Below are 27,913 nucleotides of genomic sequence, written 5' to 3' on the forward strand. Positions count from 1 at the left end.
AACTGGTTCCGAACCTCCTCAGAGGCCAGCCGGAAAAAGAAAAACAGGGAACAGCTTTCTTCCAGCAAAGAGGAGAAAAAGAAAAGCACAAACGGGAAGAAAAGGGGGAGAAAACCCAAGGAGAGGCCTCCGGAAATGTCCCCGAAGGGCAGAGAGAGCGTGGCAGCAAAGACTAATCACAAGAAAAGCCTCGAGCACTGGGAAGGCTCCCGGGGCAGCCCCGAGGGGGACGAGCTCGCCCTCAAGCCCCCGAGCCAGCGGAAGGGAGGAGCCAGCAAGATGCCCGAGAAATGAGCAGCTCAGAGACTCGTCTCCGAGGATTCGTTTACAGCCCAGGGTAACAGGGTGGGGGTCTCTCCCAGTTTTATGTCCCTTCCTCCCCATCCCACCTCCTCTTGCCCCACCCTCCTCTCACCCTCTTTTTACAAAAAGAAAGGAAAAAAAAAAGGAAAAAAAAAAAGACAGAAAATACCAGTTAACCACTTTAAACAAATCACGGACCTTGTTTCACACTGGAAAACAAACAGGATCAAGGAAGCTGGAACGTTCTCCACCCCCTGCCCGTGTACATACCCCTCGGTGGGGCCCCGCTGCCCCTGGTTCCCCTCCCTGTGCCCACCTGGTGACGCTTGAGCGAAAGAGAAGTGCAATAGCAGCGGGGTCCGTGCACCTCCCCAGCGGCTCCGGGGGAGCTGCCCCGCTGCCCGGCGGCTCCCAGCTCCGGGGTGATGTTCCAAAGATGTTTGACCCGGTCGGTGGGGCGGGGGGTCCAGCAGAGGATGCTGCGGTGGGTGGAGGGGAAGGTGCGGGGCAGGGAGCGGCTCTGGGGGCTCAGCAGGGTTTGTGTGCGAGGTGGGGCACGGGCAGAGCAGGGAGCAGGAGAGGGGGTGCTCTGCGGCTGGGCAGGCTGGAGGGTTTAATGGAAAGTTGTGGGAATGCTGTGGGCACCATGGAGAGCGGCAGTGCAGCCGTGGAGGGGGTGCAGCGAGGGAGCTGTGCATCCGTGCTTGGGTTGTGTTTGCCGGGCCTGGGGTGCTGTGATGGCAGAGACACGATGGTAGTGCCAGGGTCAGGGGGAGAGGGCAGACACCGAGCTGCCCCCCGGCCTGGGGGCATCCAAGGGTGATTCAGGGTCCCACTGTGCTCCATCCCGACGGTGCCGATCCCCCAGCAGGGAGGAATGGAGTCTTGGTTCCCCAGCTGTGGCCACAGGAGGTGTGTAACAGGGACAGGGGCAGCATCAAGAGACAATCATGGGTCCTGCTGTAGGATGAGCCCAGTTGCTGCCCATGCACCTCACATTCCCCTTGTCCTTTCGGGCTGGGACCCACCATAGGAGGAGTCTCTGCTTCCAAAGATGCATCTGAGCCCCTGACCACCCTCCTGAGGGTGGCAGGTCCCTTTGGTGCCATCCCTGCTTGTGCTCTTCCCTGGAGCTCTTCTTTGCTCCCGTGCTGACCCTGTCATCACACCTTGCCGAGCCCGGGGGAGCCAGCCCTGGACCGGGATGTGCCCGTCTCCAGGCAAAACCAGGCTACCTCGGTCCTTGGGAAATGGGCACGTTTCCTCTCAGTAGCACAACAGAAAACTTTAAATCGATTTTTCCCCTATGCAGAGCCAGGAAAGAGGCATCAGAGGGGGAGCTTCTGCTTTTGCTTTAATCAGTTCAAACCTCAGTCCTCGCTTTCCTTCACTGCTCCTTGTCTCCCACCAGAGGCTCTGTATCTTTCCCTGCTGCGAGCAGCAGCTCAGTCACAGCTAACATCCTCCACTGCAGGTTATTCCAGCCAGGGAGGGGGGACAGTGGTGGCTGAAGCCAGGGTGGTTTCTCAGGGGGCCAGGGCTTCTGCTCTTGTCCACAGCTCTGGCCCCTGGATCCACCCTCTGCATTGCCCAGCGAGCTGGGCACGTGCCTGAGGCTGTGAGGGAGCTGCCTGAGCATTGCTGGCTGCTGGGCCTCCAGGCAATTAGTGAGAAAGCTTAATTAGTCACTGCAGCTCAGCTGCTTGCACTTCATCAGATCATGTTTGGATGGTGTCACTGGGGTAGATCCTGCCTCCCTGGGGAACAGGGAGAGCTTTGGGAGCTGTAGGACAGCTTGGAACAGCTCACAGGCAGCAGCAGGAAGGGAAAGGCAGAGCTGTGGGCCTGGACTGAAATCTCTGTGAGGGTGCAGAGGGAGCCTCTGGATCCCAAAATCATGTCCTGCCATGGAGGGAAGCCCCCAGGAAAGCTCCATGTCCTGGCCTAGGGAAGGGAGATCTGGGTAGCCTGGCTTGCTGGCTTGGATGGTCACCACACAATCCTCACTGCCTCCCCTTGGGCATGCCCTGGGACTCTGTTCTCATTAACATGCAATTAATTGGCTTCTCATTGATTAAATTAACTGGCAGCACTGTGCTCCACAGGGGGGGAGCCCTGGGAGCTGCTCAGGGCAGGGTAGACGTGGGAAAGGGCCAGCTCAGGGGGTCATCGTGAGGTCCGGATCAAAATCCACCTCTGCTTCCATAATGAGTGTCTGGCAGGAGAATGGACACGAGCAGGGACAGCTGCAGTGGCCTCACAGAGTGACACCAGCCTGGAGGGGACCCCAGGGACCATCTGGGCTCTCAGGGCAGGCAGTCCTGGTGCTGGGGCTGTCCCTGTCACCCTCAGAGCACTCACAGCTCCAGTGAGGGCAGCACCATGGTCAGGAGGGAGTTTCTATGAGAAAGTGAAATCTTCAGGGTTTTTCCCCCCCCAAAAAAGGTGTTTTCCCCACTTGTCATCACTCGGAGAGGAACATACTCCCCCCCACACACCTTCTCCATGAGACATCCTTTACTCTCCTGCTTGTCCAGGGAAGGTTCCAGAGCAATGCTGGGATCACCAGCACCTGCCAGTGCCACGACAGGTGAGCAGGCAGGGCCGAGTGACACCACAGTGGCACTGCTGGGGGCCAGCAGGTTGTGCCCCTCCCGGTGCTCCCAGTGAGGCAGTGCCAGAGGGAAAACCACCTTGATCCAGAGGGACAGGCAGAGGCTGTGGGACCAGATGGGGGACGAGTTGTCCTGTCCCCTTCCATCACTCATGGGATTTGGGGATTTTTTCATCCTGGGCACTGTGACACTGTGGTCCTGCACCTCCAGTGTTGGGGAAACCCACCATCCCATGTCCCCCAGGAAAGGGTTAAACCTCCGTGGGAGCAGGCATGGACTGCAAGCCTGTGGGAAGATCTCATGGAAAGCTTGGATTGTGGGGAACCCTTGGCACCAACACCTGCCCTGGTGAGGCTGGCTGTGCCACACCAGCTCTGGGCACAGTGGATGGAGCTGCCCAGACCTGGAGCATCTCCCACCCCCAGGAACCTTGAGAGCATTTTGTTCTTTTCTTTCTCTCCTCGTGACACCCATCCCACGGCATATCCGAATGTTTCTCGTCGATGCCAGTTATTAGTGCATAAGTGTATTTTGGGGAAAAAATTAAAACAGGAAAAAAAAAAACAAAAAAAAGGAAAAAAATTTTCAATTTATCACTTGTAACCATATATATAAATATATAAATATATATATTAAAAAGTGTTTATTTGCAAAAAATAAAATTGTTTTAACGGTAAACTATCTTATAATAAACTCCCGATTTGTGATGATCTGTTCTTTTGTTAATCATTGACAAATCCTCAGTTGGAGAGTACTGTCTGAGCAGCTCTGAGCAGCGCCCAGGCGCTCCCTGTACTGTATGTATGAAACAGCTGTATCGAATAAATGGTTATTGATTTTTTATTAGCACTGTCGGCACCGTTATTGGGAAGTTCGGTGGGAGGTTGGGCATGGGATCCAGGGGGTTTGGATTTGTCCTTCCTGCCAGTGGCTGAGAGGATTCCCCAGCTGGTGAGGATGGAGCGTGTGGTCACCAGCCATGGGGTGCCCCCAAAAACCGGGATGGGGAAGGTGAGGGCTGGTGGTGCTTGGCACAGCCAGCACTCCTGGTGCAGGGGGATCCCCAGTGCCCACAGCCCCACTCCCATGGTAGAAATCCCCCTAAAGCTGTTTCCAATCCGCCCCTCCCACCAGCAGCATCCAGCGTGTCCTGGCCCCGGGGGCCACATCCAGCCCAGGACCTCTCCTCCCTGGGGACTCTGCGGGACCCGGGGCCACCCCCCGGCTCTCCCAGCGTGGGAATAAATCCTCTTCTGCTCCCTAATGGCTTTTTTGGCACCGAACCCAAGGCAGGGGCGGATTTGGAGTGACCTCGCTGCTGGCTGGGAGCGCAGCCTTTCCCCAGGGGCTCTCACCCCAAGGACGGCTGGGGACCCGGGAGCGGTGCTGGCCCCCCGAACATGTGCTACCACAACCCTCAGCCCCGGGCCGGCCCGGCCGGGATGCTGCATGTCAAACCAGACCCCGGCCGGCTCCCCGGGGTCCTCCCAGCTCTGACAATGCCCAGCGACATTGTCGGAGCCCGGCTCACCCAAACCGCGCTCCCCACGCTGCAGGGTGATGGGGGATGCTGTGTGCTGCACCCCTCAGCATCTTGGGCAGGGATCCACCCGCAGGTACCCACAGCATCGCCGTGAGCCCCGCAGCACCCACCCATGCCCCGAACACCCACCCACACCTCCAAACACCCACCCGCACCCCACAGCCTCGTGCCCTACAGCACCCAGCCGTGCCCGCACAGCCCCATCTCCCCGCACAGCCCTTACCCGTGACCGCAGCACCCCTCCGTGCCCCACCAGGGCCCCCAAAGGCCCGGTTGCCGCTGCCTCCCACCCGCACTACAAGTCCCGGGGATCCCCGCGGCAGCGCCGCCCCCGCCGCTCCGCCTCTCCCCGCAGCGCCATGGCCGCGGCCCCGGTGCCCGAGGGGGCTCCGGGCGAGCCGCACGACAGGTAAGACCCCGCTTGCTTTTCCCCGGGATGGTGGCTGCGGGGCGGGAGCGGTGCCCTGGCGCCCCGGGGCCGCCGTTCCCGGTGTGCCGCCGGCTCCGGGGGTTGCGGTGCCGCTGCCGTTCCCCGCGGTGCCGCTTCCGCGAGTGGGGCCTCCCCGAGCCCAGCGCCCCATGGCATCCCTTCGCCTTCCCCACCGACCGCTTCTTCCCACCCCCGCTTTATCCCTTGTTTATTTTCATCCTTTTTTCCCCGCTCCCTTTCATGTTGTTACCTTTCCCCTTGTTTGCCTTATTTTATGGTTTTTGCCCTTAATTTCCCAGCAGATAAGCCACAGCCTCCCATTTTCCAAGCTTGCTCGCACACGCATCCTCTCCATCAAGATGAAGAGTGGGACAACCTAAACTTTTCCACCCAAAACCCCCATACAGGGTGATTGCCCTGAGCCCCCGCCCCCCACACACTCACTCATGTTTCCCCTCTATTTTCCACCCCCTTTTTCAGAACAAACCCGAGGGGACTGACTGCTCCCAAACATCAAGTATCTGGGAATTGCATTTGGAGCATCACTGGTGCTCTGGGGATGTGGCAAAGCTTACAGGGATGGAGCATCCCTGTATCCCTGCTTGTAGGGTACCAACACCCCACAGCACTGCCCCAGCAACCCTGGAGTCGGTGCCAAAGCACCCCTCCTGTTCCCATCCCTCCTGTTCCCTTCCTTCCTGTTCCCATCCTGCATGTTCCAGCAGCTAAGCCCATTGCTGTTCCCTTCCTGTGAGTCAGTGGTGGGTAACGGGGAGGATGAGGGTGGCGGGGAGGATGAGGGTGAGGATGAGGATGGGAGGAAGGAGTCTCCCTGATTTGTGCTGGTGGAGTGAGGGATGAGTAACTGGGTTGTGTAACAGAGCCCCTCCACTGTGGCTCCCACTTGGTATAAATAGCAACAGATAATTGGGTTTGCAGAGGGAATTGTTTGTCCTTTTGTGGTGAGAGAGCAGAGACCATAACAGAGCTGGAAGCTCTGAGCGTGGAGCTGCTGAGATGAACCATCAGTTCCAGTGGCTCCGGCCAGGACAGAGCTTTGTACAAGGCTGGGTAAACTGGGAATGACGTTCCGTGGGTTCCAGGATGGGCATGGACATGGCATGTGACAGAGGGATGGCAGCCAGGTTCCTCCATCCCTTGTGTGGGTTCCTCCATCCCATGGGCAGGTTCCTTCATTCCTCAAGCAGGTGCATCCATCCCGTGGGCAGGTTCTTTGATCCCTTGGACATGTTCCTCCATTCCTTGGCTGTGTTCCTTCATCCCTTGGGATGGTTTCTTGGACAGGGAAGGCCCAGCCAAGAGCTGGATCCAGCCCAACTCAGCGATGGAGGGAGCAGGTTTGACCTCCACGCTCCTGTGGGTGCTGCTCCCAGGATGGGCTCTGGGAGCAGGATCCTCTCCTGGGAACAGGCATCTTCCACTGGGGGCTTGGTGTGTCTGCAGCTCTTACACCAATCCAGTGACAGCACTTGTGACCAAACGAGGAAAATCCACATGCAGTCCAGCTTCCATCCTTGAATCTCAGGGGAAACCCACCCAGCAGCTGCCAGCAGCAGAAGGAAAAGGGGACCCTGGCCTTTGTGCCTGCTTTCCTCTTTTGCTGTATTTTAAGTCTGCTGTTAGAGGAGGGATTTGCTTAAAAATCACTGGAAGAAAAAAGTCCAAAACCCAGAAATTTCAACTTGTGCAAGAGCTCAGAAGCTGGGAAGGGGCTTGGGAGGCAGAGATGTGTGCCAGCAGGAAGGCTCAGTCACAGCTGGCCTTTGGAGCCAGGGTGTCCCACCTGGGAGCCCAGTGGGAATGGTGGGTGGGATGCTGGGAGAGTTGCTCCTGTTGCCTGGACATTTAACAAAGGCAGGAAAAGTGGCAGCAGGAGCAGGCGATAAGGAACAATATCCCTGGGCCAGGGCTCCTCACCCGTGTCCCGCATCCCTTTGCTTTTTTGCTTCTTTAATGAGAAGGAACAGAAATGGCTCCGGAAGGGAATTTTATTTTTAAACTTCTGAGAGAGCTTTTACAGCGAGAGGGGAGTCCAGGCAGAGACCAGGGATGGAAAAGTTCCTTTGATCATCGCTCCCTTCCCTGACGTTGGGGCAGCAGCTGCAGCTCGTGCTGGGGACAGGTTACCCCAAAACCCTCCTGTCCCTTCCCCTGCCTCAGGAGCAGCCCCTCATTTCTGGTTCCCATCAGGTTTCCTTCTTTTGAGATGATGCTCTGCAGGTCCCCTTCGTGAGGGTGAGCAGGAGCAGGAGGGGTTTCCTGACAAGTCTGGGAGGCAGTGTGTTTCACCTGCCTCTGGAATAACCTTGATGGCTCGAGGAGGAGGAAGAAAGGGTCTTTTTCCATTTCTGGCCCCATCTCCAGGTGTTGGTGCTGAGCAGGAGGGAGCTCCCTGCCTGGAAGCCCTCAGCAGTGGGTGTGCAGGGGCCAAGCTCCTGTCTCACCATGCTGGCGTTTCACTTGGTGGCCACGGGACTTTGTCCGGGTGCTCTGTGCCCCTGGCAGAGCCTGGCTGCCCTCCTGTGCCACCTCCTCCCTTCCTTGGCAGCACTGCTCTGCCCCAGGGCTGGCGTGGACCCCCCTGCCATGGTGCCCAGCATCTCCCACCCTTGGCACGTGTCCTGCCCTTCAGCAGCTGCCTGGCTCCCTGGGCTTCCCGTGTTTTGCCCAGGCTCCCTGCCCTCCCTGGAGAGGCTGGTGCTGGAAGAGGGGGGGCAGGGGCAGCTGGCAGGGGTGCTGAGGGAGAGGGAGTGGATGGCTGGGCACGGCCAGAGGGATGTTATTCTTAGCCACCGGCAGCCCCGGGGTGTTGAGTTTCACCCACTTGTTTACTCCAGGGCTGAGGGGCAGCTCTTGGGGAAGCTGAGTGACCAGGGGGGGCCCTCAGGCAGACCCCCCACTGATGGGAGCCAAGGGAGAGGGGTGGGAGTCCTGGACCAAAGAGCCCTACATGGTCAGCAGCCCCTGGCCCCGAGCCCCAGCTGCTCCACCAGCTGCATGAGGGCTGCTGGCTGGGTACCCCTGCCCCGGGGTCATCCCCTCCTGCCCGCTGCAGCCCCCTCCCCAGTGGTGTGGAGAAGTCCCTGGGAACTCACCAGTGCCGGGGGATGTGGATGTCCCTCTGCAGGTGCCCTCCCTGTGAGCCCACAGCCAGGACGCCGAGCACCCCCAGTCCCAGCAGCAGAGACTGGGGCTGGTGTTTATTGCCTGTGCTGGGGGCGGTGAGGGGAGGTGTCACCTCATCCCCAGCCCCCCTCTTTTTCTTTAATCAAGCCAGTGCTATTAATATCAGGTAATGAACGTAATCTGGAGGTTAAGCTATCCTCTTATGCTGCTGACCGCCTCGCAGCTCCCGGGCACAGACACTCCCCCTGCTCTGCTCCCTTCCCTGCCGCCATCTTCCAGCCCCCAGCTCTGCTGGGCTCTGCCTCGCCCCCTTCTCCCGGGACCCTTCAGTGCCCATTCCAGGGGGACACTCCCCACATGGCTCTGTGGCCCGAGAATCACCCTGGGAGCCCCGCTGGCAGAGCCCCTCCCTCACCCTGGTAGTGCCAGGGGCTGTGGGACAGGAGCTGAGGTGTGGACGGGGACAGGGGGTGACAGCCTCAGTCCAGGATCACCCCTGGACCGGCGGCAGGGGGACACAGGGGGACATGAGCAGCCCCCCAGCCTTCTCCAGCGTCCGCATCTCCGGCTGCTGGGCCCTTGGGCCAGATGGCGGGTGAGTCTTGCTTTGGTTTTGGGTGGAATTTGCCGTTTTTTGTCTGTTTGTTTGCTGCAGTGAGCTCTTGGTGGCTCCTGTCCCAGTCCCTCAGCCCCAGTTCCTGTCTGAAAATATCAGCTTCCCACGGGACGTGGCTGCAGCCAGCCAGGCACCTCAGCAGGCTGTGGGGGGCTGCTGGGGGGTCCATAGGGCTGGGAGCTCAGTCTGTGGGTTGTTTACGGGGCGCAGAGCCCAGGACATGCTCTCCTGTCTGCTGCCAAGTTCAGGTTTGGGGCTGTGCCATCTTTCCTTGCTGCTGTGGGTGCTTTTGGGACGTGCTGCCTTTGCTCTGCCAGCCCGGCATGGATCCAGGGTGGGCAGGGGTCTCTGAAGGCAGTGGGATGCAGAGAGCCTGGGCACAGGGATGGCCATGGGGAAGGAGAGCACCTTGCACCTCAGTAAATCTGTGCTTGGACTAAGCAGGAGCAAAATGCTTCCTTCATTTGTGCTGGCACAACAGCAGAGCTGGAGAGCCCTTCTGAGGAGCAGGACCCCCCCAGGCTTCCTCTGGGACACGCTGTCACAGCAGAGCTCACAGCAGAGATAGAAATGAGCCGAGACACACACTCTGGTTCATCAGCATGTGCCAAGGTCCTGGTTTATTCTTCCTCACAGCTCAGCCAACAGACTTCAATACTCACAGACTCTGACTACAGCAGGCTCCCACTGTGGCTTCCCTTGCAGGCTCAGAGTGAGCTCACAGCAGACCCCTCACAGCAGCAATTCTCTCTCCTGTTTGGTCAGACCTCCCCCAGCCACTAACCACTCATCCTTGCTGGTCACGGCTGTGATCCATTAAGGGCAAGGCTGGTTTTGGTAATTAGCACAGCTGTGGCTTATCCAGGTGCAAGGTTGCCTGTAATTCATTCTCCTACAGCACTCCAGCAAGGATGCAGCATCTGCAGGGAAGGAAAAAGCATCCCCAAAAGCTGGGGACAGTCTACAGAGAGCTGGTGGCAGCCAAGCCCTCCAGGAAGGCTTGGCAGGAGAGGGGCTGCCAAGCCCAGGTGATGTTTCCTTTCCTATTTGCGTGGCTTTGGCACCCCAGGGGTTTGCTCTGCTGGGGAGGGTCCACGTGGGACAAGGACCCTCCTCTGGGCAGAGCAGTGGCATTGGCTCCAGCTCTAAACAGAGTCCTATTCTCTGGGGGCTTCACCTTGTACAGGGCATTGCAGGGGCTTCAGCACTGCTGCAGGGAATTTCTGAAAAGGATTAGGGAGAAATGGCCAGTGGAGATGGCTGAGATCAGCCAGCCCTTTGGAGCAAGAAGAGCCCCTTCCTGGCAAAGGCAGCACGGAAAACATCTACAAATCTTGCAGTGTAACATTAGGAGAAAAGGCATGACCTTTGGAGAACTCCAGGACAGCCCTACAGTCCCACAGCCATCCTTGTCCCAAATAAATCATGGGAATTGTGGATCTGAGAGGTGTAGAATATCATCTGCCTGTAGAGGATACAGGCGTAGATGAGGCATGGATGTGCAGGTTTAGATGATACTGATAGAAATGTGTAGAATTTTGGTGATAGTCCAGAATTATTTGAATGAGATAAGGCCAAGAACACCAACTGTTGGGATGGGATTCAGGTGCTGCATCCCAGAGCAGCCCAGGGTGTGCAGGGGGAGGATGGCTCCACTCCTCTCCCAGGGGTGTCCCTGCATCCTGCAGCAATGTCCCCTCTGTGCCAACACCCTGGGTCTGCTGCAGGCACCCTGGAGAACAGAGTGGAGAGATGATGGGAAAGCAAGGTGGGGCTGTGGCTGTAATTCTGAGCACTGGTGGAGCTGTTGGAGTCCAAGCCTCTCCCTCCCTGCCAGGAGCTGGGTGATGATGCTGGTGGCAGCAGAGCTCAGCCTTGCTCCAGCTCTGAAAAACAGCTTCATCCAACTGGGAGTCACTTGGGAATGGTGGCCTGGGTTAGGATCTGCAGGCTGGCACAGCAGAGCTTGGTGCTGTGTGACACCAAGGAGCCCCTCGGGCTCTCCTGTCTCATGGAGACTGACGTGCAGTCCCAGAGGAGAAGCAGCCTGAGCAGCACGGCTCTGGAGCGAGCCCCAGGAGAGGGGCTGGGATATGGATGAAAGGACCCGCTTTCTCCTGTGGTAAACAACTGTGTTTGTGTCACCTCTGCTTTAATCCCGCCGAAAGTGACGTTGTTTGTGCCCCAGCACCAGCAGCTGCTGTCAGCCCTGCTCTGGGAGCAGCACCAGTGGGTGCAGTGGCTGCTGCAGCATCACCCATGGCAGAGGAGACCCAAACATTCCGCCTGGGTTTGCTTCTCCTCCTGCAAGGAGCCATTTTTTCACAGGGAGACACCCCAGAAGGTTTCCTAATGGGTGTCATCTCCTGGGGTTGCTTTTAAAGAGTCGTAGTTGGGGTGTTGTGGGCTGAGCCTGAGCCTGGCAGTGCTTGGAACTGGCTCTGTGTGCTGGTGGGATGGGGTGTTGGTGTCCTGAGCTCTCTCCATGAGTGCACAGCTTAGGGTGTACATGGGTGGGACAGGTCCTGTCACAGGGGCAGGAGCTGCAGCCTGGCTTTTGTTAGCAGAGTTCAGCAAAACCAGGCCAATCCCTGTCTGCACAGGGATGTGCCAGAGGTAGGGATGGTGTGCTGTGGGCATCCTTTGCCAGGGGGATCCCACCGTGCCCAGGGGGTTTGTTTGCCATGCAGGTGTGGGGGTTGCCGTGTCACTTCACACACATATGGCCCTTCTTTATCTAAAAATTTTGATCTTTATCTAAAATTGTTCTAAAAAGGGCTGGGGGAGGGAGGGGAATTAATCTTCATACTGAAACAGCTTAAAATCAACCCAAAATCTGTAAAGCCCTGCAGTTTAAGCCTTTTCAAGAGCAAGCCATAACAGAGCAGCAGTAAAGCCCTGCTGGCTCGGCTGGGCTGTACCAAACAGTGATGGCTTGGAGCCAGTGGTGCCCAGATCTCTTGATCTCCCTTCCAACCCAGTCATGGCTGGGGAGAGGCACAGCATGAGCCAGGAAAGCCCTTTGCACTTTCTCCCAGGGAGCCGACATCCCTCTGGGGCAGCAGAACAGAGCAGGGAGGAGCAGGCCCTGGTATAAATAATCCTCCCTGTCCCTTAGCTGGCCAGGCAGTGCTGCAGCTTATCTCCTGGCCAGAGGCCACTTATCACCTCCCAGCCACAGCTCTCCTCCTGCCAAGCTGGAAAGGGCTCTGGAGGGTGCCTTGTTCCTCTCCCTCTCCAGCAGGGAAGATAAGGGAGAGTGTTCAGCAGCTGCAGGGCTTTGGGTGAGCTCAGAGCTCTCTCAGTTCCCAAGGCAAAGCTGATGGCTCTGCCCAGCTTGCAGGCTTCAGGACAAAAGGTTGGGAGAACTAGGTCTTGGGTGTGAGTGGAGCACTCAAAGTGGGGAGAGAAAAGGGACTGAGGACGGAGGGGATGAGGATGGTTGTGCTGTAACCCATGTGTTTGACTGCTAACCCCAGGAAAGGTCCCTTGCACACCAGGGTGGGCTGTTGCCCCCTGGAACACACCCCTCAAAGCTTTGAGAGCTCACTGGGGGATTTGTTTCACGCAGACATTCCTCAGACAGCAGGACTTTAAGGATGGATATTTGCTCAGCACCTCTTCCAGATTCAGATTGCTCCCGTGTGGGAATTCCTCAGTGCTGTCTGTGGGTCACAGAGATGTGGGTGCTGGTCGTGCTGCAGCGGGGCTGCGCTTGGCTGTCCCACCCTTCCCCTGTACAACTCAGGATCCCCCAAAGACCCCTCTCCCACACACCAGGCACGTGTGTCCTTCCCAGCGGGGTCACTGTGGCCCTTCCTCCCTGCAGCAGCAGCAGTGCTGAGTCCCTGGACCGGCTGTACCCCGCCGTGGGCTCCAGCAAGGCGCCCCGCAAGCGCACCACCAGCCAGTGCAAGTCGGAGCCGCCGCTGCTGCGCACCAGCAAGAGAACCATCTACACTGCAGGCCGGCCCCCCTGGTACAACGAGCACGGGACACAGTCCAAGGAGGCCTTTGTCATAGGTGGGTCACCCCTGCAGCCCTGCCACGTGGCTCTCACGGACGTGTTGGTGGGAGTTCTGCCCCGCCGCCTCCTTGGAAATTTGAGGTTGGCTCCAGCCTGGGCAGGAGCAGGGGGGGTCCCTGTGGTGAGTCCTGTACTGGCTGGGTGGGTGAACCTGAGAGTGTGCAGGGGGTGATGGGCTGTAGGAGACACACTCTGCTTCTCGTTCCCTCAGCTCCTGTTGCTTGGGCTGTCCCAGGTTCTGAGGGATTCAGTCTGGACTGGTTCCCATGCCAGCACTCCCTGTGTTACATAACCATCTAACAATGGCTTCCCAGCTTTTGCTGGCCATGCTGCTCGTTGCTGGCAGTTCCAGTACATGACATTTTCCAGGATAATCTCTTGGAGTGCCTGTGACTTCCCTCTTTGGAGGCCACTCCAGCTTAGTGCAACAGTGGGAAGGAAGGGCTGTGCCTGGGCTTGGTGGCTTCATCACCTTTCCCTGGCAGGCCTGGGAGGAGGCAGCGCCTCTGGGAAGACCACAGTGGCCACCATGATCATTGAAGCTCTTGATGTTCCCTGGGTGGTTCTGCTGTCCATGGACTCCTTCTACAAGGTGAGGCTGCACCCCTGTTAGCATGGCCAGGCTCCTCAATTTGCTGTAGCCCAGAGAAGCTGTGGTTTCCCCATTCAAGGCCAGGTTGGACAGGGCCTAGAGCAACCTGGTCTAGTGGGAGGTGTCCCTGCCTGTGGCAGGGGGGTGGAATGAAAAGAGGTTTAAGGTCCCTTCCAACCCATACCAGTCTGGGATTATGTGGTAACCCTGGTAAGGAAACCTTATAGATTTAGGGGCAGCCACGTGGTTTTCCCTTCCAGTGGCTCCTGTGGGGCAGGGAAGAGTGGCTGGGCTCAGCAGTGGGGAGGGCGCTGCCCAGCCGTGTGCCCGAAGCTCTGCTCTGTGGCAGGTGCTGACCAAGCAGCAGCAGGAGCAGGCAGCCAGCAATGACTTCAACTTTGACCACCCCGACGCCTTTGACTTCGACCTCATCATCGCCACCCTGAAGAAGCTGAAGCAAGGCAAGAGTGTCAAGATCCCCATCTACGACTTCACCACCCACAGCCGCAAGAAGGAATGGGTATGGCACCCTGAGGGGGTGGGACAAGCTGGGGGATGGCCAGGGCAGGACAGAGGGGCAGCCAGCTGCACCCCTCCAGCCCTGGCCCTTGCAGATTGGTGCTGTCACCCTGCCTGGCTCAGGGTGTGCTTTTTGGGTGAGCTGTCACAGTCACAACCCAGAGAGATTCCCTGGGACAGGGCACCTCTGAACAGAGGTTCTGTGCCTGACCACATCCATTTTGACTCCACAGAAAACCCTGTATGGCGCCAATGTGATTATCTTTGAAGGCATCATGGCATTTGCAGACAAGGAGCTCCTGAAGGTGAGGAAAGGTTTTGAAGCAGTTCCAGGGGGAGATGGTGGGAGGGTGCTCTCTCCTGAGGTCCTGCAGCAGGTAGGTTGCTTTCTCTTCCAGGTTACACCAGATGCTGCAGCACTTCCCTGAGTAGGAGAAACAGGCTTTGACTCTCAGCAGCCAGGGAAAAGCCCCTGGCAGAGGTCAAGTGTTTCAACAAATACCTCAATCTCAGCCATTCGTGCCCAGGAAACAGGAGCTGAGTATAACCTGGTTCCTGGCAGTGCTGGTGCATAAACACAACTGGAAATAGCCCACCTCCACACTGCAAGCTGCAGTTTGCACAGCCAGAGGCAAAGTCTGCTGAAATTCTGCTGCACAGAGCTTGGTGTTCCTAGCTGGAATCATCCAGCACTTCAGGCTCTCTTGGGGCTTATTTGGATATATCATAGGACCATAGAATGGTTTAGGTTGGAAGGGTCCTTAAAGCTCATCTTGTTCCAAGTCCCACCCATGGGCAGGGACACCTTCCACTGTCCCAGGTTGCTCCAAGCCCTGTCCAACCTGGCCATGAGCACTTCCAGGGATGGGGCACCCACAGCTTCTCTGGGCACCCTGTGCCAGGGCCTCAGCACCTTCACAAGGACAAATTTCCTCTCAGTATCTCATCTAACCCTTCCCTCTGGCATTGTGAAGCCACTTCCCCTTGTTCTGTTACTCCAAATCCTTGTTCAAAGTCCCTCTTCATTTCTCTTGGAGCTTCTTTGGGTACAGGAAGGTCTCTAAGGTCTCTCCAGAGCCTTCTCTTCTCCAGGCTGTACAGCTCTCTCAGCCTGTCTCCATCCCTCAGAGCATCTTTGCAGCCCTGACAAATGCTGCAGCAGGCAGTGAGCCATACACAGACTCAGCCAAGCTCTGTCTGAAAAGTTTCCTCCCCTGCCAAGTGAGAGCTTGGGTTGCACTTTCCTGGAGCAAGGATGACCTCCAGTGGGCAGCTGGGTGAATCCCCCAGGAGACTCCGCTCAGCATCCCCACTCCTGCCTCCTGCAGTTAAGGACAGAGTCATGAGCTGCCCTGCCGTGCTGGCTCCTTGCCAGCATTAATTCCCTGCCCGTGGGAGAAGCTTGGAATGAGATGATCTTTAAAGTCCCTTCCAGTTCAAACTGTCCAAGGATTCTTTGATTAGGAAGCCAGTGTTTGGTGTGTGTCACGGACAGTAACTCCTCATCTCCTCCTTGCTCTTAAATAACATCCAGCCAAATTCTTGGAGCTGGTTGGCAGTAGGGACAGAGTTTGGAGCAGGACAGATCTCAGGGAATGTGGGAATAAGGTGGCAGCAGGGGGCTGACAGCAGCACCAGGCAGGTTCCAGGGAAAAGCTCTGCTCAGGCTGGAGCAGAGCCAGGCCTGTTAAACTGGGCTGGGCTCAGCCCCGCTTGGGGCAGCAGGGGAAGGTGGGTTGAGTCCCACACCTGACCAGGTGGGATTTGTCCCCTCCCCTCTCCTTTCAGCTCCTGGATCTGAAGATATTCGTGGACACGGACTCGGACATCCGCCTGGTGCGCCGCCTGCGCCGGGACATCAGCGAGCGCGGCCGCGACATCGAGGGCGTCATCAAGCAGTACAACAAGTTTGTCAAGCCCGCCTTCGACCAGTACATCCAGCCCACCATGAGGCTGGCAGACATCGTGGTGCCCCGAGGTACCTGCCCAGGGCAGTCCACAGCACCCCAGCCCTCTGGGCTTTGTGGTTTTCTGAGCCTTAACCCGAGGAGTAGCCCTAGGCAGAGCAGTGGAACCTCATGGTTCTACTAGGCCTGACCCAGCAGAGGTTAGGCCTAACCCTAACCCTAGGCAGGGCAGTAGAACCTCATGGGGTAAGGCTGGTGCCAAGCACATGGATGTGGGGCAGCCATGGTGTGGCAGTCCTCTATTGTATTTGCGGGGTGCCCTCGTGGCAGGAAGGAATGATGAATCTGATTTCATGTTCTCAGAAGGTTAATTTATTATTATATTCTATTATATTATATATTATATTATTATATTATATTTATATTATATTATAGAATATTAGACTATACTATACTAAAGAATACAGAAAGGATACTTACAGAAGGCTAAAAAGATAACAATAAAACCCCCGACTCTTTCCAGAGTCCTGACACACTTTGGCATTGGTTGGCCAATAAGTTAAAACAATTTACAGCAACCTGTTGGATGAACAATCTCCAAACACATTCCAAGGCAGCAAAACACAGGAGAGGCAAATGAGATAAAATTGTTTTCCTTTTTTTTCTGAGGCTTCTCAGGAGAAAAATCCTGGGCAAAGGGATTTTTCAGAAAATATAAATGTAACAGTTCTGTGTTCCCCTTGGCATGCCTTTTGTAGCTGCAGAGTCCCTGGAACTTTGGGCTTTGTGATTTTCTGAGCCCTAACCCCAGGTGTAACCCTAATGGACGTGAATTAGTGGTGGGTTTGGCAGTGCTGATTTAATGGTTGGACTCAATGATCTTAGAGGGCTTTTCCAACCTTTACAATCCTGATTCTGTGATTCTTTTGCTTTTGGGTCCCTCCAGGGAGTGGAAACACTGTGGCCATCGACCTGATTGTTCAGCACGTCCACAGCCAGCTGGAAGAGGTGAGAGCTGCCTGGTCCCTGGGTGCTGAGGGGGGTTCACAGCCTTGCCTGGCAGGGAGCTGTGCTCTGGGTGCCCAGGTGGGAATGGCCTGGCTTCTCCTGTGCTCTGGGTGTGGGAGTTCCTGTGAACTCCTCCCAGCCCTTTCCCTCAGTCCCGTGGAGGAAACTGCCTTCTCCCTGTGCTCTGGTCCTGGCTCCTCTGCCAGCTGTGGTCCAGCTGCAGCTTCCTTCTCTCCCTGGGACAGCAAGTCATGAGGGGACAAACCAGCCACCCTCCCGTGGCCCAAGGGATGTGTCCCCCTGTCTGCAGCCCTCCCAGGGCCAGCATTGCCCCATACCCTCCACTGCTCCTGGTCTTTTCCTCTTCCCTCCCATGCAGACACTGCTGCAATCTTTCCAGTAAGGAGCCCACTTCTCCTCTTCTGTGCTGCGTGCAGCTCCTGGGTTTCAAAACTCAAAGTCTTGTCACATTTGAGCCTCAATCCAGGCCCACGCTCCATCACTTCCCCACTCCTGGCTTTAAGTCTTCTCCTGTTGGTCCTGGGCCAGTCCCAACCAGTGGTTTGGGACCCTGCAGTGAACTGATGGCATTTTGTGTTGCTGTCCCTGAGCAGCAGTCTCCTCCTACCCCATAGCTTTGGTGATGTTTCAGTCGTGGAAATGCTCAGAGTGATGTCCTGGGAAGTGCAGGGAGTGTGACCTGGATATAGATGCACTGGAAAACAAAGGGCTTGACTCTTTCAAGTCTTTTTTTGGAGCTCCCAGGTGGCAGGAGCTGCTCAGCCCTGGGATGGGAGCTGGCACACCTTGGCATCCAGCTTCCCGTGCCTGTTCAGGAGGGACTGCTCTTGGCAAAGGTGTCTTGGCAGTTTCTTCCTCCTGGAGTACCTGGCTGCCTGAATTCCCAGCACCAAACTCTGGTTGGGAAGGTGGTTTCTAAACCCTTGGTCACAGGAGGAAGGATCCAGCATCTCTGCTAGTGCCAGGCTGAGGCAGAGTCCAGGAAAGGGGAATGGCTGTTTCCCCCAGCTCCTGGGACCCAGCCAGGGAATGCCACAGCAAACCCAGCACCCCCAGGGTGCCACTGTGAGCCAGGCAAGGGGTTGGCTTGGGGAGGGCTTTCCTGACCTGGGGAGGGGAAGAAGGGCAAAAGGCTGCATGTGAATTCAGGAAAATACTCCTATTTTTCCTTTTTTTCTGTCTTGAAACGACCCTGGTGTTGACAATGCTTAATACCGGTTGCGTTGTGTCTTTGTGTTGCTGCCGCAGCGTGAACTCAGTGTCAGGTAAGAGCCCTCACTCTGTCCTGTCTGTGCAGCCGAGGCATTTCCAATGCCAGGCACTGCTTGGCCTCACCCCGACCCACGGCAGGACCAGCAGCTCGCCTAGAGCACGGCCTTGTCACCTGCACGGCGACAAAGGGCCACCTTGCCCTTGGCTTCGGGGTGGCAGGGACAGGGCTGCTCCCCAGGGAGGTACTGCCAGCCTGAGTGCAGACCCCTGAGGCTGGGACAGGGCCAGGTTTGCACCTGGGGATCCCTGGAATCTGCTGGAGGGGAGGCTTTGCATCCTGAGGTTCTCTTTTATTTCTGTTCGTCCTCTAAAATGAACGATTTTCAGAGCTGCTCTCCATCCCTGATGATTAAAGATTGTTAAGCATCAATTATTAGATTAGTTACAGGGTGAAAAACCTTGAAAAAAGGGTGGAGAGTGACTTTTTAAATGATAGTGATAGAATGAGGGGGAACAGTTTTAAACTAAAGGAGGAGAAATTTAGATTGGGTAATAGGAAGAAATTCTTCCCTGTGGGGGTGCTGAGGCCCTGGCACAGGGTGCCCAGAGCAGCTGTGGCTGCCCCATCCCTGGAAGTGTCCAAGGCCTGGTTGGATGGGGCTTGGAGCAACCTGGCACAGTAGAAGGTGTCCCTGCCCATGGCAAGGGGTTGGAATAAGATGGTCTTTGAGGTCCCTCCCAGGCCAAACCAATCTGACCTTGAGGGTGGTGGGAGCCCTGGGCCCCTCACTGCACACAAGGATCTGCCTGGAGGCACCCACAGGAGCGTAGCACCTTCACATGGCCAGAGGTACCAACTTTCCCTCAGCTTCTGGAGGACTGAGAAAATCCTGCTGCCTAAATCCAGCAGGATTTCTAAATTCTCAGTATCTTCGGGTGGATGCTGTAAATAACATATATATTGAATTAACCTCTTCAGCATGGGGCCCCAGATGGGATTTCAGCTCTCCTGCTTCCATTAAGAAGCCACCTAGGCTTTCAGGTATTCTTTCAGGAGCAGAGGGAATGCATTACTGAAGATGGGTTTCCATTTAGATCTCCATCATTGCATGGAGACACTCAACTCCAGTAACCTTAAGATTTACATTTGGCATACAATGAGCTTTTAAAATAACTGAGATGAGCAGGGAAAAGGCTCTGCTTTACTTATTTCTGCCGCAGCCAGTCACTTCCTAGACTAGACAAGTGGATGTTTTATTTTATTTCCCTTTGCTTGTTTAACACCCTGGGGCCTGATATTTCCATACAGACACGTAAGCTTCCCTCTGTGTCTGGAGGTCCAGGTGGGAAAGTGCTCTTTAGTATGAAGAGAAATGTGTGGCTTTAATAATGGCAGGAATAAAACTAGAGAGGAAATTAATATGTGTGCAAATAGATATGTGTATATAGAGATAGGAAATTTTATGTGTGTGTAAGTATATATCTGTCTTTCTCCTTAATTAAAGGGTTGCTCAGTACCGGTGATCTTCTTCTGTACTTAAAAATTGGGTCTTTAATATATCCATAAAGTATTAGAAGTTTTATGATAGCAAGTTCAGCAAGGTAATTCTGACCTCCAGAAACACCTCCATGATCACCACACCCACAGGTGGTTTTATCTTCTGTTTAAAGCTTCTATTTATGCCTTTGACAGAAAATCTGGAAAAAAATTCCTGCAAAAACCCAAATCTGTTGCTGCTACTGGAGCCCCAGTGCTTTAGTGCTGCCATGGTCTCCCCCAGCCCTGCTGTCTCTCTGCAAGAGAGGGTGGATGGAGTCACACCAAGTGAGGTGTGCCTGGCAAATATGGGCTTTTCATCACAAACAATTCCCCATCCTCTTGTCTGGAATGGCTTCATCTAAATGTCACAGTTGTTCTGAAGTCCCTGCTGTTTGGCAGTGCTGGGGACACAGGGAGGGCTTTGTGCTGGTAGGATAAAACCTGAATGCTCAGATCTGGCCCCAGTCCCAGATGTGTCTGTGGTCCTTGTGCCCCAGGACTGCCTCTCCTGGCCAAGTGACTGGCTGGGACAGGCAGGGAGTGCCTCTCCCCACTCAGATGGGTGAATTCTGGGGGGTTTAAAGCCTGTGGTGCCTTCCTTGGACATGCAAGGCTTGTCTTCATTCTGAAACCACTGGTTCCTGAGGAGCATGCTTGCCTTCCCAGTTAATCCCTCAGAGCACAGCTTGGACCTTAGCATTCTTAGGACATTTCTTATCCAGCTTCCCCCCTGTTTGGCTGTGCTCATGCTGGAGATGCTGTTCCATACAGCACTCCCAGGTGGGTATTCCTCCTGGAGCCTGGCAGCAGGAGCTGGAGCAGCCAGCCCATGCTGAGGCTCACTGCTCCCAGCCCAGCCTGTTCTCCATCCCTCTGCCACGCTCTGGAGCCGGCTCTTTCCAGCCCATTCCCTCACCAATCAATATTCCCCACCCCCAGGGTCCCGATCAGCTTGGCGTGCCCTTTGCCAATTGTGTCTTTAAATATCAACCCGTGGCGCAGTTTAATAGCCCTTGTTTGAAATGTCAGCCCTGAAAGGCAGCCGTGTACGTGTTTGAAATGCCTTGACTGCATCATCTCCTTTGTAGCTGGATGTCTCTTGTCTGCTTCCTGCTCGATAGCATGTTCCACAAAGAGCCAAGGATGCTCCCTGAAGCCTTCCTGGGAGATGGTCACCCCTTTCTCTCTCTCTTTCTTCTTCTTTCCATTTTATTTTCCCTTTAAAGCCTTTGTTCTCAGGGGGAAAAAATAAGTTTCCAAAATAAGACGTTTTCTTGACGTGCTCATGGCTGCCCATCTGGGTGTTCTGTCACAGTCCTGTGTTGGCAGGGGGGGACAGGAGGCATCACAGTCCCTCCTTCCCTCCCAGGATGGGCAGGGGGTGGCAGTGGATGGCTGCTGGAAGGGCTGAGCTCTTCCCTCAGCCTGCAGGCCCTCTCCAGCCATGGTGAGCCTGGGAGAAGGAAAGTCATCCCTGCAGGAGATGTCCTGTTCAGAGCCAGGTTTCTCTCCACATTTCCAATGCTCTTGGCTTTCAATGTTCTCCAAGGCTTGGAGATCATCATCATTCAGGAGGGGAACACCCCTGGCAACCCACAAGCATTTTGCTTGGGATCAGGGCAGGTTGGATGAGGATTTTTAGGTTGGACAAAGGTTATTGGCCTTGAATCCCTCTGCTTGCTCTGAGCTTGCATTGGAGCCCTCAGTGAGGGCTTGGCATGAGCCCTGGAAGTGTGGAGAACCAGGCTGGATGGGGCTTGGAGAAACCTGGTCTAGTGGAAGGTGTCCCTGCCCGTGGCAGGGAGGGTGGAATGAGCTGATCTTTAAGGTTCCTTCTCATCCAAATCATTCTAGCATTCTATGGCTCTACGTCCCTCCAAACTCCAAGAGCCACCATTGCAGTGTGGTGCTACCTGGGACACAGGTGGGACAGTGTCCCTGCTGTGGCTCCAGGACAGTGAGAGCAGACAGTTCTTTTCCCTCTTGGAGCCAGGAGTGGAGGCAGTGCTGTGGAGAGCAGTGGGGACATGCCTTGGTCACCAAGGGAGGAGTGCTGTGTCTGCACGGTGATGGCCCAGGCACCGGGCAGGTCCCAGAGCCAGCGATCAATTAGGGGATTTTTTCCCCCTCTGACTAATGACAGTGCTCTCTCCTCTGTTTCATGTCACGTTTGTCCCTCTCCTCTTAAACTCTGGTGTCTCCTGTCTTGTCTCCCCTGAACATCCCTCCCACCGGGTGACCAGAGGAAGCTGCGCTGGGATATGTGAGGAGACAAATGCTTATGGCAGTGTTTGGTTGTGACTAACGGCGGGGAGTGGGCGAGGGCTGTGCAGGGTGAGCCGCCTCACTAACCCAGCCAGGGGGTCTTGGGGCAGGCAGCTCATGGGGTCCTGCTTTGCTGGGGCTGTGCAGGCCACACAGAGGTGGGGGCACTTGAAAGAGAAGCTTTATCCCTAAAATAGGTCCTGTTTCCCCAGAAAGTACCATGGGGAGACCCTCACAACACTGAGTGGCTTCCAAGCAGGGGGGTATCCAGACCTCCTGTCCCCACACTGCGTGGGTGTCAAAGGAAGGTGTGGAAAACTTGGTGACAGAATGCTGACAGCATTTCCTGGGGGTCTGTTGGCAGCTTGGGATGCTGGGGAGGTGTTCCCACTGCTCATGGAGGTTGGAAAACCCTTGTAACCTGTGGCAGGGAGCAGGAGTCAGGTCACACCGTGACTGGAGAAGGGCTGCCCATTCCACTGGCATGGTGGGATGCTGTGACATGGACCTGGCAGTGATGGAGGGGAAAAGTGCCAGTGGCATGCTTAGTCCTGTGCTCCTTGGTGAGCTGTGGTGATGGGAGATGACCCAAACAGCTCCTCTGGTTTAGGCAGCAGCAGTTTGTCACCTGGGCAAACCCAGCCAGGACCACGTGCGGGTGTGTGGCTCTGTGCTGGGGCCTGTCTCTGCCCCACAAAGGGCAGCCCCCATGCCAGCCCCAGCGTCTGCCAAGGCCCTCACCACCACATGTATTGGCATCCCAGGGGCTGAGAGGGCTTTAGGCAGGGCTGTGCCCCCAGGATCTGTCCCCAGGCCAGCTCTGGCAGGAGAGGGAAGGGAGGGCTGTGGGGGCTGAGCTGTGGGTGCTGCCAGCAGGGAGCATCTCCAAGGCTTCTAACCCATGGGACAGCGACTAACGGAGTGAGCTTGCTTCACTGACAGCGGGGCCAGGGCTTGAGGGCTGCTTGTCCCAACCAGCAATGGGGTCTGCACGCAGCAGGCAAGCCCACGGGGGAACCACAGCCCATCCATGCTCTCTGCATGGCTGCCAGCTGTCCTGGAGTGTTCCGTGCATGGGGCTCTTGGGTGCTACAGAGGAGTGGAGCTGGTAAAGCAAGAAGGAGCCCTTAAGTACCCACAGGCCTTGGGAATGTCTCATTTGGTGTTGGTTGGCCAAGACCAGGAGATGGCTGTGTGGACGGAGGCATCAAGCTCTGCCCTCCTCCATGCCTGTCCATCTTCTCTGTCTTCCTTTCTGCTTGCGTGCCTCTGTGTGCCATTAATCCAGGTTTCTGCTTGATTTGAAAACTTAATCACGCAGTGCTTTCATTTGCTCCCTTCCCTGCCTCCCTGACATCTCTGTGTTTTTTGCCGGATGCAGCTGCTGGCACGTGTGTGATCTGACGTGTGGCTTTCCAACCCCAGCCCTCCTCCCAGACAGAGCTGCCTGTCCATCCTGCCCAGCCTTGTGGAAGCCAAATGTGACCTTCTTCTCATTACTGCCACTCTCCCAGGGAGAAGTGACTAATGGGGCTCCATTGTGCCTTCCCCGTGAATGGTGTTCCCTTGATCCCAGAATAGCTCCCAGCCCTGTTCGTTATGTGGAATGAGTCACACAGAGCCAGTCCTGTCCAGCCAGAAAGTCTTGAAGCTGTTCCCAATTTGGAATGGGCCAAGTGGTCTCTGGAATAGTCACATTCCAGGTATGTGCCAGCCTGGCTGCCTGTCCAATTCCTCGTGACATCTGGCACTTGTAGGTCAGAGACAGCCACAACAGCCCCTCCTCACCCCATGGGTCCAAGATCCATCAATAGATAAGATTCTGGAATAAGAGAAGGTTTTGATTTTATTTTCTACTTTCTTCCCAAGCAGTGGAAACCAAGATGGGCCAGCCACCTTCAGAGAAGGTGTGGCTGCCCTATCCCTGGAAGTGTTTAAGGCCAGGCTGGATGAGGCTTGGATTAACCTGGGATAGTGGAAGGTGTCCCTGCCCATGGCACAGGGCTGGAACAAGATGGTCCTTAAAGTCCTTTCCAACCCAAACCATTCTGTGATCCTGGGTGAGCTGTCCAGCAGGAAGGGCAGGTCCTTGGGCTGCAAGGTCACCCTAACTCCAGTGGCCCTGGTTTGTGGGTCCCTTTGCCATGGCAGGGACCAGGCAGGGCTGGCTGCTCACTCAGCTCAGCTGGATGGCCTCTGTGTGTGTTTGCAGTGTGAGATGACATCTGGGAGGATGGCTCTGCCCGTGTGCTGTGCTCCAGCCTTCAGGCAGCCTTCCCCAGACCTTCTGACCATGTGTTTGGTTTTCAGGGCTGCCCTGGCCTCTGCCCACCAGTGCCACCCCCTTCCTCAGACCCTCAGTGTGCTGAAGAGCACCCCTCAGGTGAGGGGCATGCACACCATCATCAGGTAAAGCCCCTGCCGTGGCTCCTGGGGTGGGATGGGGCTCGGCTGCTCATGGGATGGGCTGGCCTGTCTTTGGGCTTCCCAGTCTCACTTTTGCCTGTCAGTATGGCTTGGAGACACAAGATAGAGCAGATGGTCATGGCCCCTGCATAGAGGAGCTGTGCAGTTACTGCTCAGTGGTCTTGCCAACAGTTTTCTGCTTTTTACCTTGAAAAAGACAGCACAGTTTCAGGCTCAGATGGTGCAAACAAGAACCAGGAAGGGGCAGGGACTGCCAGGCCTCTGGCAGCATCTCCTGGGACACATTTTGGTCCAGAGCTGACGTTGCCTTTCCCTCCCCTCTAGAAACAAGGAGACCAGCAGAGACGAGTTCATTTTCTACTCCAAAAGGTTGATGCGGTTGCTGATTGAGCACGCGCTCTCCCTGCTCCCCTTCCAGGTGGGTCAAGGCTGTAGGTGCTGGGTTTCCTCTCTGATTCCTAACCCTCAACTGCTGGGGAGCCAGGACTGTCCTGGTGCTGCTCCTCCAACCTTCCCCATGGGCCATTGGATTAAAAAGCACCAGGACTCCCCAAGGCCATGGAGCAGTGCTGTGGCCCTGGGTGACAATTCTTTGTCCAGCCTTTGTGTCCAAGGGTTCAACCCCTTGCTTGCTGACTCCAGGGCTCCCATGAGAGCTACATCAGAGCCCCTGGTAACTCTTCTCACATGTTTTTTGTAGAGTTGCACAGTCCAGACCCCTCAGGGACATGACTACGAAGGGAGGACATACAGCGGGAAGCAAGTAAGTGGAAGCCATTGAGACCTGCCTCGTGGGGGTGCACTGGAAGTCCTGGCTGCCATCAGGCTGGGTTTGCTGCCTGGTGTCATGAGTATGACACCCTGTACCACCAGGAAAGGCAGGTTGGTGCCCAAGGGTGCCATCAGCAGTGTCACTGTGCCACTCATGCCCTCTCACTGAGGGTGGACTGGGGCTCTTGGAAGGGATGTGCTTTTAGGTTGCCCACTAGAGTCCCCCGCTGCTGAGACCCAGTGTGGGGTGGTGGCAGCTCCTACCCCGTGCACCCACCCCGGCTGTGTGCTGCAGATCACCGGGGTGTCCATCCTGCGAGCGGGAGAGACCATGGAGCCGGCGCTGCGCGCGGTGTGCAAGGACGTCCGCATCGGCACCATCCTCATCCAGACCAACTGCAACACCGGCGAGCCAGAGGTACAGCCTGGCCTGCTGAGGGCATCTCCTGGTGTTAACCTGCATGCAGGGTGGGGCCGTGGCTCAGGTGTTTCCTGACAGCCTTTCAGCAATCCAGCAATTTGTCTTGGCAGGGGTTGATTGCTTTGGAAGCTGCTCAGGTGGGTTTTGCCAGCAGACTTGTGCACACAGGGGCTGGTTTGTGCTGGCTCTGAGCTGACAGCCAGGGGCCAGGGACAGAGAGGCAGGAGGGATCCTTCACTCCTCAAAGAGAAGGGCTCAGGTCGCTCCATTTTCCTGCAGCCTCTAAGCTGCTTTCTCCTTCTCTTTCCTCCACCCAGCTCCACTACCTGCGGCTGCCGAAGGACATCAGCGAAGACCACGTCATCCTGATGGACTGCACGGTCTCCACGGGCGCTGCAGCCATGATGGCAGTGAGGGTGCTGCTGGTACGGACGGGTCAGGCAGGGGGATTGCTCTGGACCAGCCTGCAGAGCACAGCCACGGCCATGCTGAGGGGATGTAACTGGAGCTGGCTCCTCTGCGGGAAGGAGGGTGTCAGGGTGCACAGCACAGGGTAACTCACCCTGAGCTATCCCTGTGCATCTCCTGTAGGATCATGATGTCCCAGAGGATAAGATCTTCCTGCTCTCCCTGCTCATGGCAGAGATGGGTGTCCACTCGGTGGCCTATGCGTTCCCCAGGGTGAAGATCATCACCACGGCTGTGGACAAGAAGGTGAATGACCTCTTTCGGATAATCCCCGGCATCGGTGAGTGTCCTGCTGGGAAGGACTTGTGCTGAGGGGATTTTTAGTGCTTCTGGTGGGGAGAGGACATGGTTGTCAGCAGCACTTTAGGTCTGGCCTTACGTTACCCAGAGCCCCACTGCCCCTCGTGGGTCCTGCTGCCAGCTGGGTGTCAGGATCACCATGCTGGTTCTGGGGGCTGCGGGGCAGCCATCGCCTTGTCAGCAGCAGGAGCCATTCTCTGCCATGAGCCTCCTCCAGCCCCAGGCAGAGAAGTCAGGCTGGGACAACTAGAGCAGCCTTGTGCCCACCTCCTTCCCTAAACTGCCACCTTCTACGAGTTCACCCAAAATAAGCTCGCAGTGTTCTGTCCTCACCTCTCCTGTGCCAGGAAACACCTTCCACCGGGTGGTAAACCAGCCTACAGGCTGCTCCAGTTTTGCTGCCACTCAAGTTTTCCTGCTGTTCAAGCTGTCAGATAAACCTGCTCTGGTCCCCTCGCCTGCTCTGATGAGGACAGGCAGCAGGATGGGTCTCTGGGCTCCCACAGTGCTGCACTCTGACTCTCTGTCTCCCCACAGGGAATTTTGGTGATCGGTACTTCGGGACGGACGCTCCTCCTGACTGGAGTGATGATGAGGATGCTCTTAGCACTTAGCTGGATGTGGAGGTGCCACTGGCACCAGGCAGCTTCAGCACCGCACCTTAACCCCTCTGTCCAGTGCAGATTTCTCCTTCCTCTCACCAAGCATAGATATTTTTTTCAAATCTTACATCGGAGATCTAGGGCATATTTTTTCAGAGAAACGTAAATCCTAGTTTGACTTTTTGGGCAGTCACATGTCCCAGCATAGAGCGGAGTTAATTTATTTTAATTTAAATATTTGCCTATATAACTTATTGGAGATATTTTATAAAGAACAATAATAAATTTTTTCTCTGGTTTTCTTGAACTGAGCCATTCTTTGTCACTTCCCATGGGTGCTTAGAAGGATTTGTGACCCTTCAAGACTACAGTCCTGGGAGGGGAGATGTCGTGCTCAGTGGTGGGAGGTCAAGAATGCCACACCTTCAATCCAAATGAAGACATGGTGCCAGAGTAGAGGCAGTTCCTCCTGCCTGAAGGGAAACCAAAGCTATTATAGAGTGTCCAAAGGAGCTACACAAGGATGATGGAGGATCTGGAGGGAAAGCTGTATGAGGAGCAGCTGAGGTCACTTGGTTTGTTCAGCCTGGAGGAGACTGAGGGCAGAAACTGTCAGGGTCTGCAGCTTCCTCCATCTCTGTGTATGACCAGGGACAGGACCTGAGGGAACAGCTGGAGCTGTGTCATGGGATGTTTTAGGTTGGATATTAAGAAAAGGTTCTTCCTCCCCAGAGGGTGGTTAGGCACTAAAAGCTCCCCAGGGCAGTGATCATAGTCCCAAGGCTGACAGAGCTCAAGGAACATTTGGACAGCAGTCTCAGGCACATGATGGGATTGTTGGGGTGTCCTTTGCACAGTCAGGAGCAGGACTCTGATCCTTGTGGGTCTCTTCTAACTCAGGCAATTCTGTGCGGTTCAGCTCTCCTGCCTGAAGGGAAACCAAAGCTATTATAGAGTGTCCAAAGGAGCTACACAAGGATGATGGAGGATCTGGAGGGAAAGCCGTATGAGGAGCAGCTGAGGTCACTTGGTTTGTTCAGCCTGAAGGAGACTGAGGGCAGAAACTGTCAGGGTCTGCAGCTTCCTCCTGAAGGAGGTGGAGGGGCAGTCACTGATCTCTGTGTATGACCAGGGACAGGACCTGAGGGAACAGCTGGAGCTGTGTCATGGCATGTTTTA

At 55.9% G+C, this 27,913-nt stretch overlaps 2 protein-coding genes and 1 long non-coding RNA gene across 17 annotated transcripts in view; 2 read left to right on the forward strand and 1 right to left on the reverse strand.

Annotated features, from left to right (window-relative positions):
- ZNF512B (zinc finger protein 512B) overlaps positions 1-3,482 on the forward strand; it is a 29,653-nt gene extending 26,171 nt beyond the window's left edge. For all 5 annotated transcript variants that reach the window (XM_039719315.1, XM_039719314.1, XM_039719313.1 and 2 more), the window contains one exon: positions 1-3,482. In XM_039719315.1, the coding sequence (XP_039575249.1) occupies positions 1-294 (294 nt within the window). In that variant the 3' untranslated portion in view covers positions 295-3,482.
- UCKL1 (uridine-cytidine kinase 1 like 1) lies at positions 2,783-27,041 on the forward strand. 11 transcript variants are annotated; one of them, XR_005628670.1, is made up of 16 exons: positions 3,033-4,870; positions 12,435-12,677; positions 13,167-13,273; positions 13,623-13,793; positions 14,026-14,097; positions 15,581-15,770; positions 16,646-16,707; positions 17,977-17,993; positions 21,724-21,743; positions 24,056-24,154; positions 24,497-24,590; positions 24,873-24,935; positions 25,239-25,361; positions 25,682-25,789; positions 25,956-26,112; positions 26,670-27,041. XR_005628670.1 is itself a non-coding variant. In XM_039719319.1 (15 exons), the coding sequence occupies exons 1-15, from the start codon at positions 4,486-4,488 to the stop codon at positions 26,744-26,746; spliced, it is 1,968 nt and encodes a 655-aa protein (XP_039575253.1). In that variant the 5' UTR covers positions 3,058-4,485; the 3' UTR covers positions 26,747-27,041. The 11 variants fall into 11 exon arrangements, 9 of the variants coding, with proteins under 9 accessions (XP_039575262.1, XP_039575253.1, XP_039575252.1 ...); XM_039719319.1 differs by lacking the exon at positions 21,724-21,743 and having other exon boundaries at positions 3,058-4,870; XM_039719318.1 differs by lacking the exon at positions 17,977-17,993 and having other exon boundaries at positions 3,058-4,870.
- LOC120507076 lies at positions 6,883-8,162 on the reverse strand. Its single transcript, XR_005628671.1, has 2 exons — positions 8,008-8,162; positions 6,883-7,308 (listed from the first exon to the last, which is right to left on the reverse strand). It is a non-coding gene; the product is annotated as an uncharacterized LOC120507076 (long non-coding RNA).
- Positions 27,042-27,913: the final 872 nt, after the last annotated feature.

This window comes from Passer montanus, unplaced genomic scaffold (genome assembly GCF_014805655.1).
Source record: "Passer montanus isolate IOZ18808 unplaced genomic scaffold, ASM1480565v1 scaffold41, whole genome shotgun sequence".
Lineage (NCBI taxonomy): Eukaryota > Metazoa > Chordata > Aves > Passeriformes > Passeridae > Passer > Passer montanus.

Bases quoted from the DNA above. Each gene is read 5' to 3' on its own strand.
- UCKL1 (XM_039719318.1), top strand. From the start codon at position 4,486: ATGCTGTGTGCTGCACCCCTCAGCATCTTGGGCAGGGATCCACCCGCA. The intron at 13,274-13,622 runs GTGAGGCTGCAC...GCTCTGTGGCAG, and splicing joins CCATGGACTCCTTCTACAAG to GTGCTGACCAAGCAGCAGCA. The intron at 21,744-24,055 runs GTGAGGAGACAA...TTTGGTTTTCAG, and splicing joins AGGAAGCTGCGCTGGGATAT to GGCTGCCCTGGCCTCTGCCC.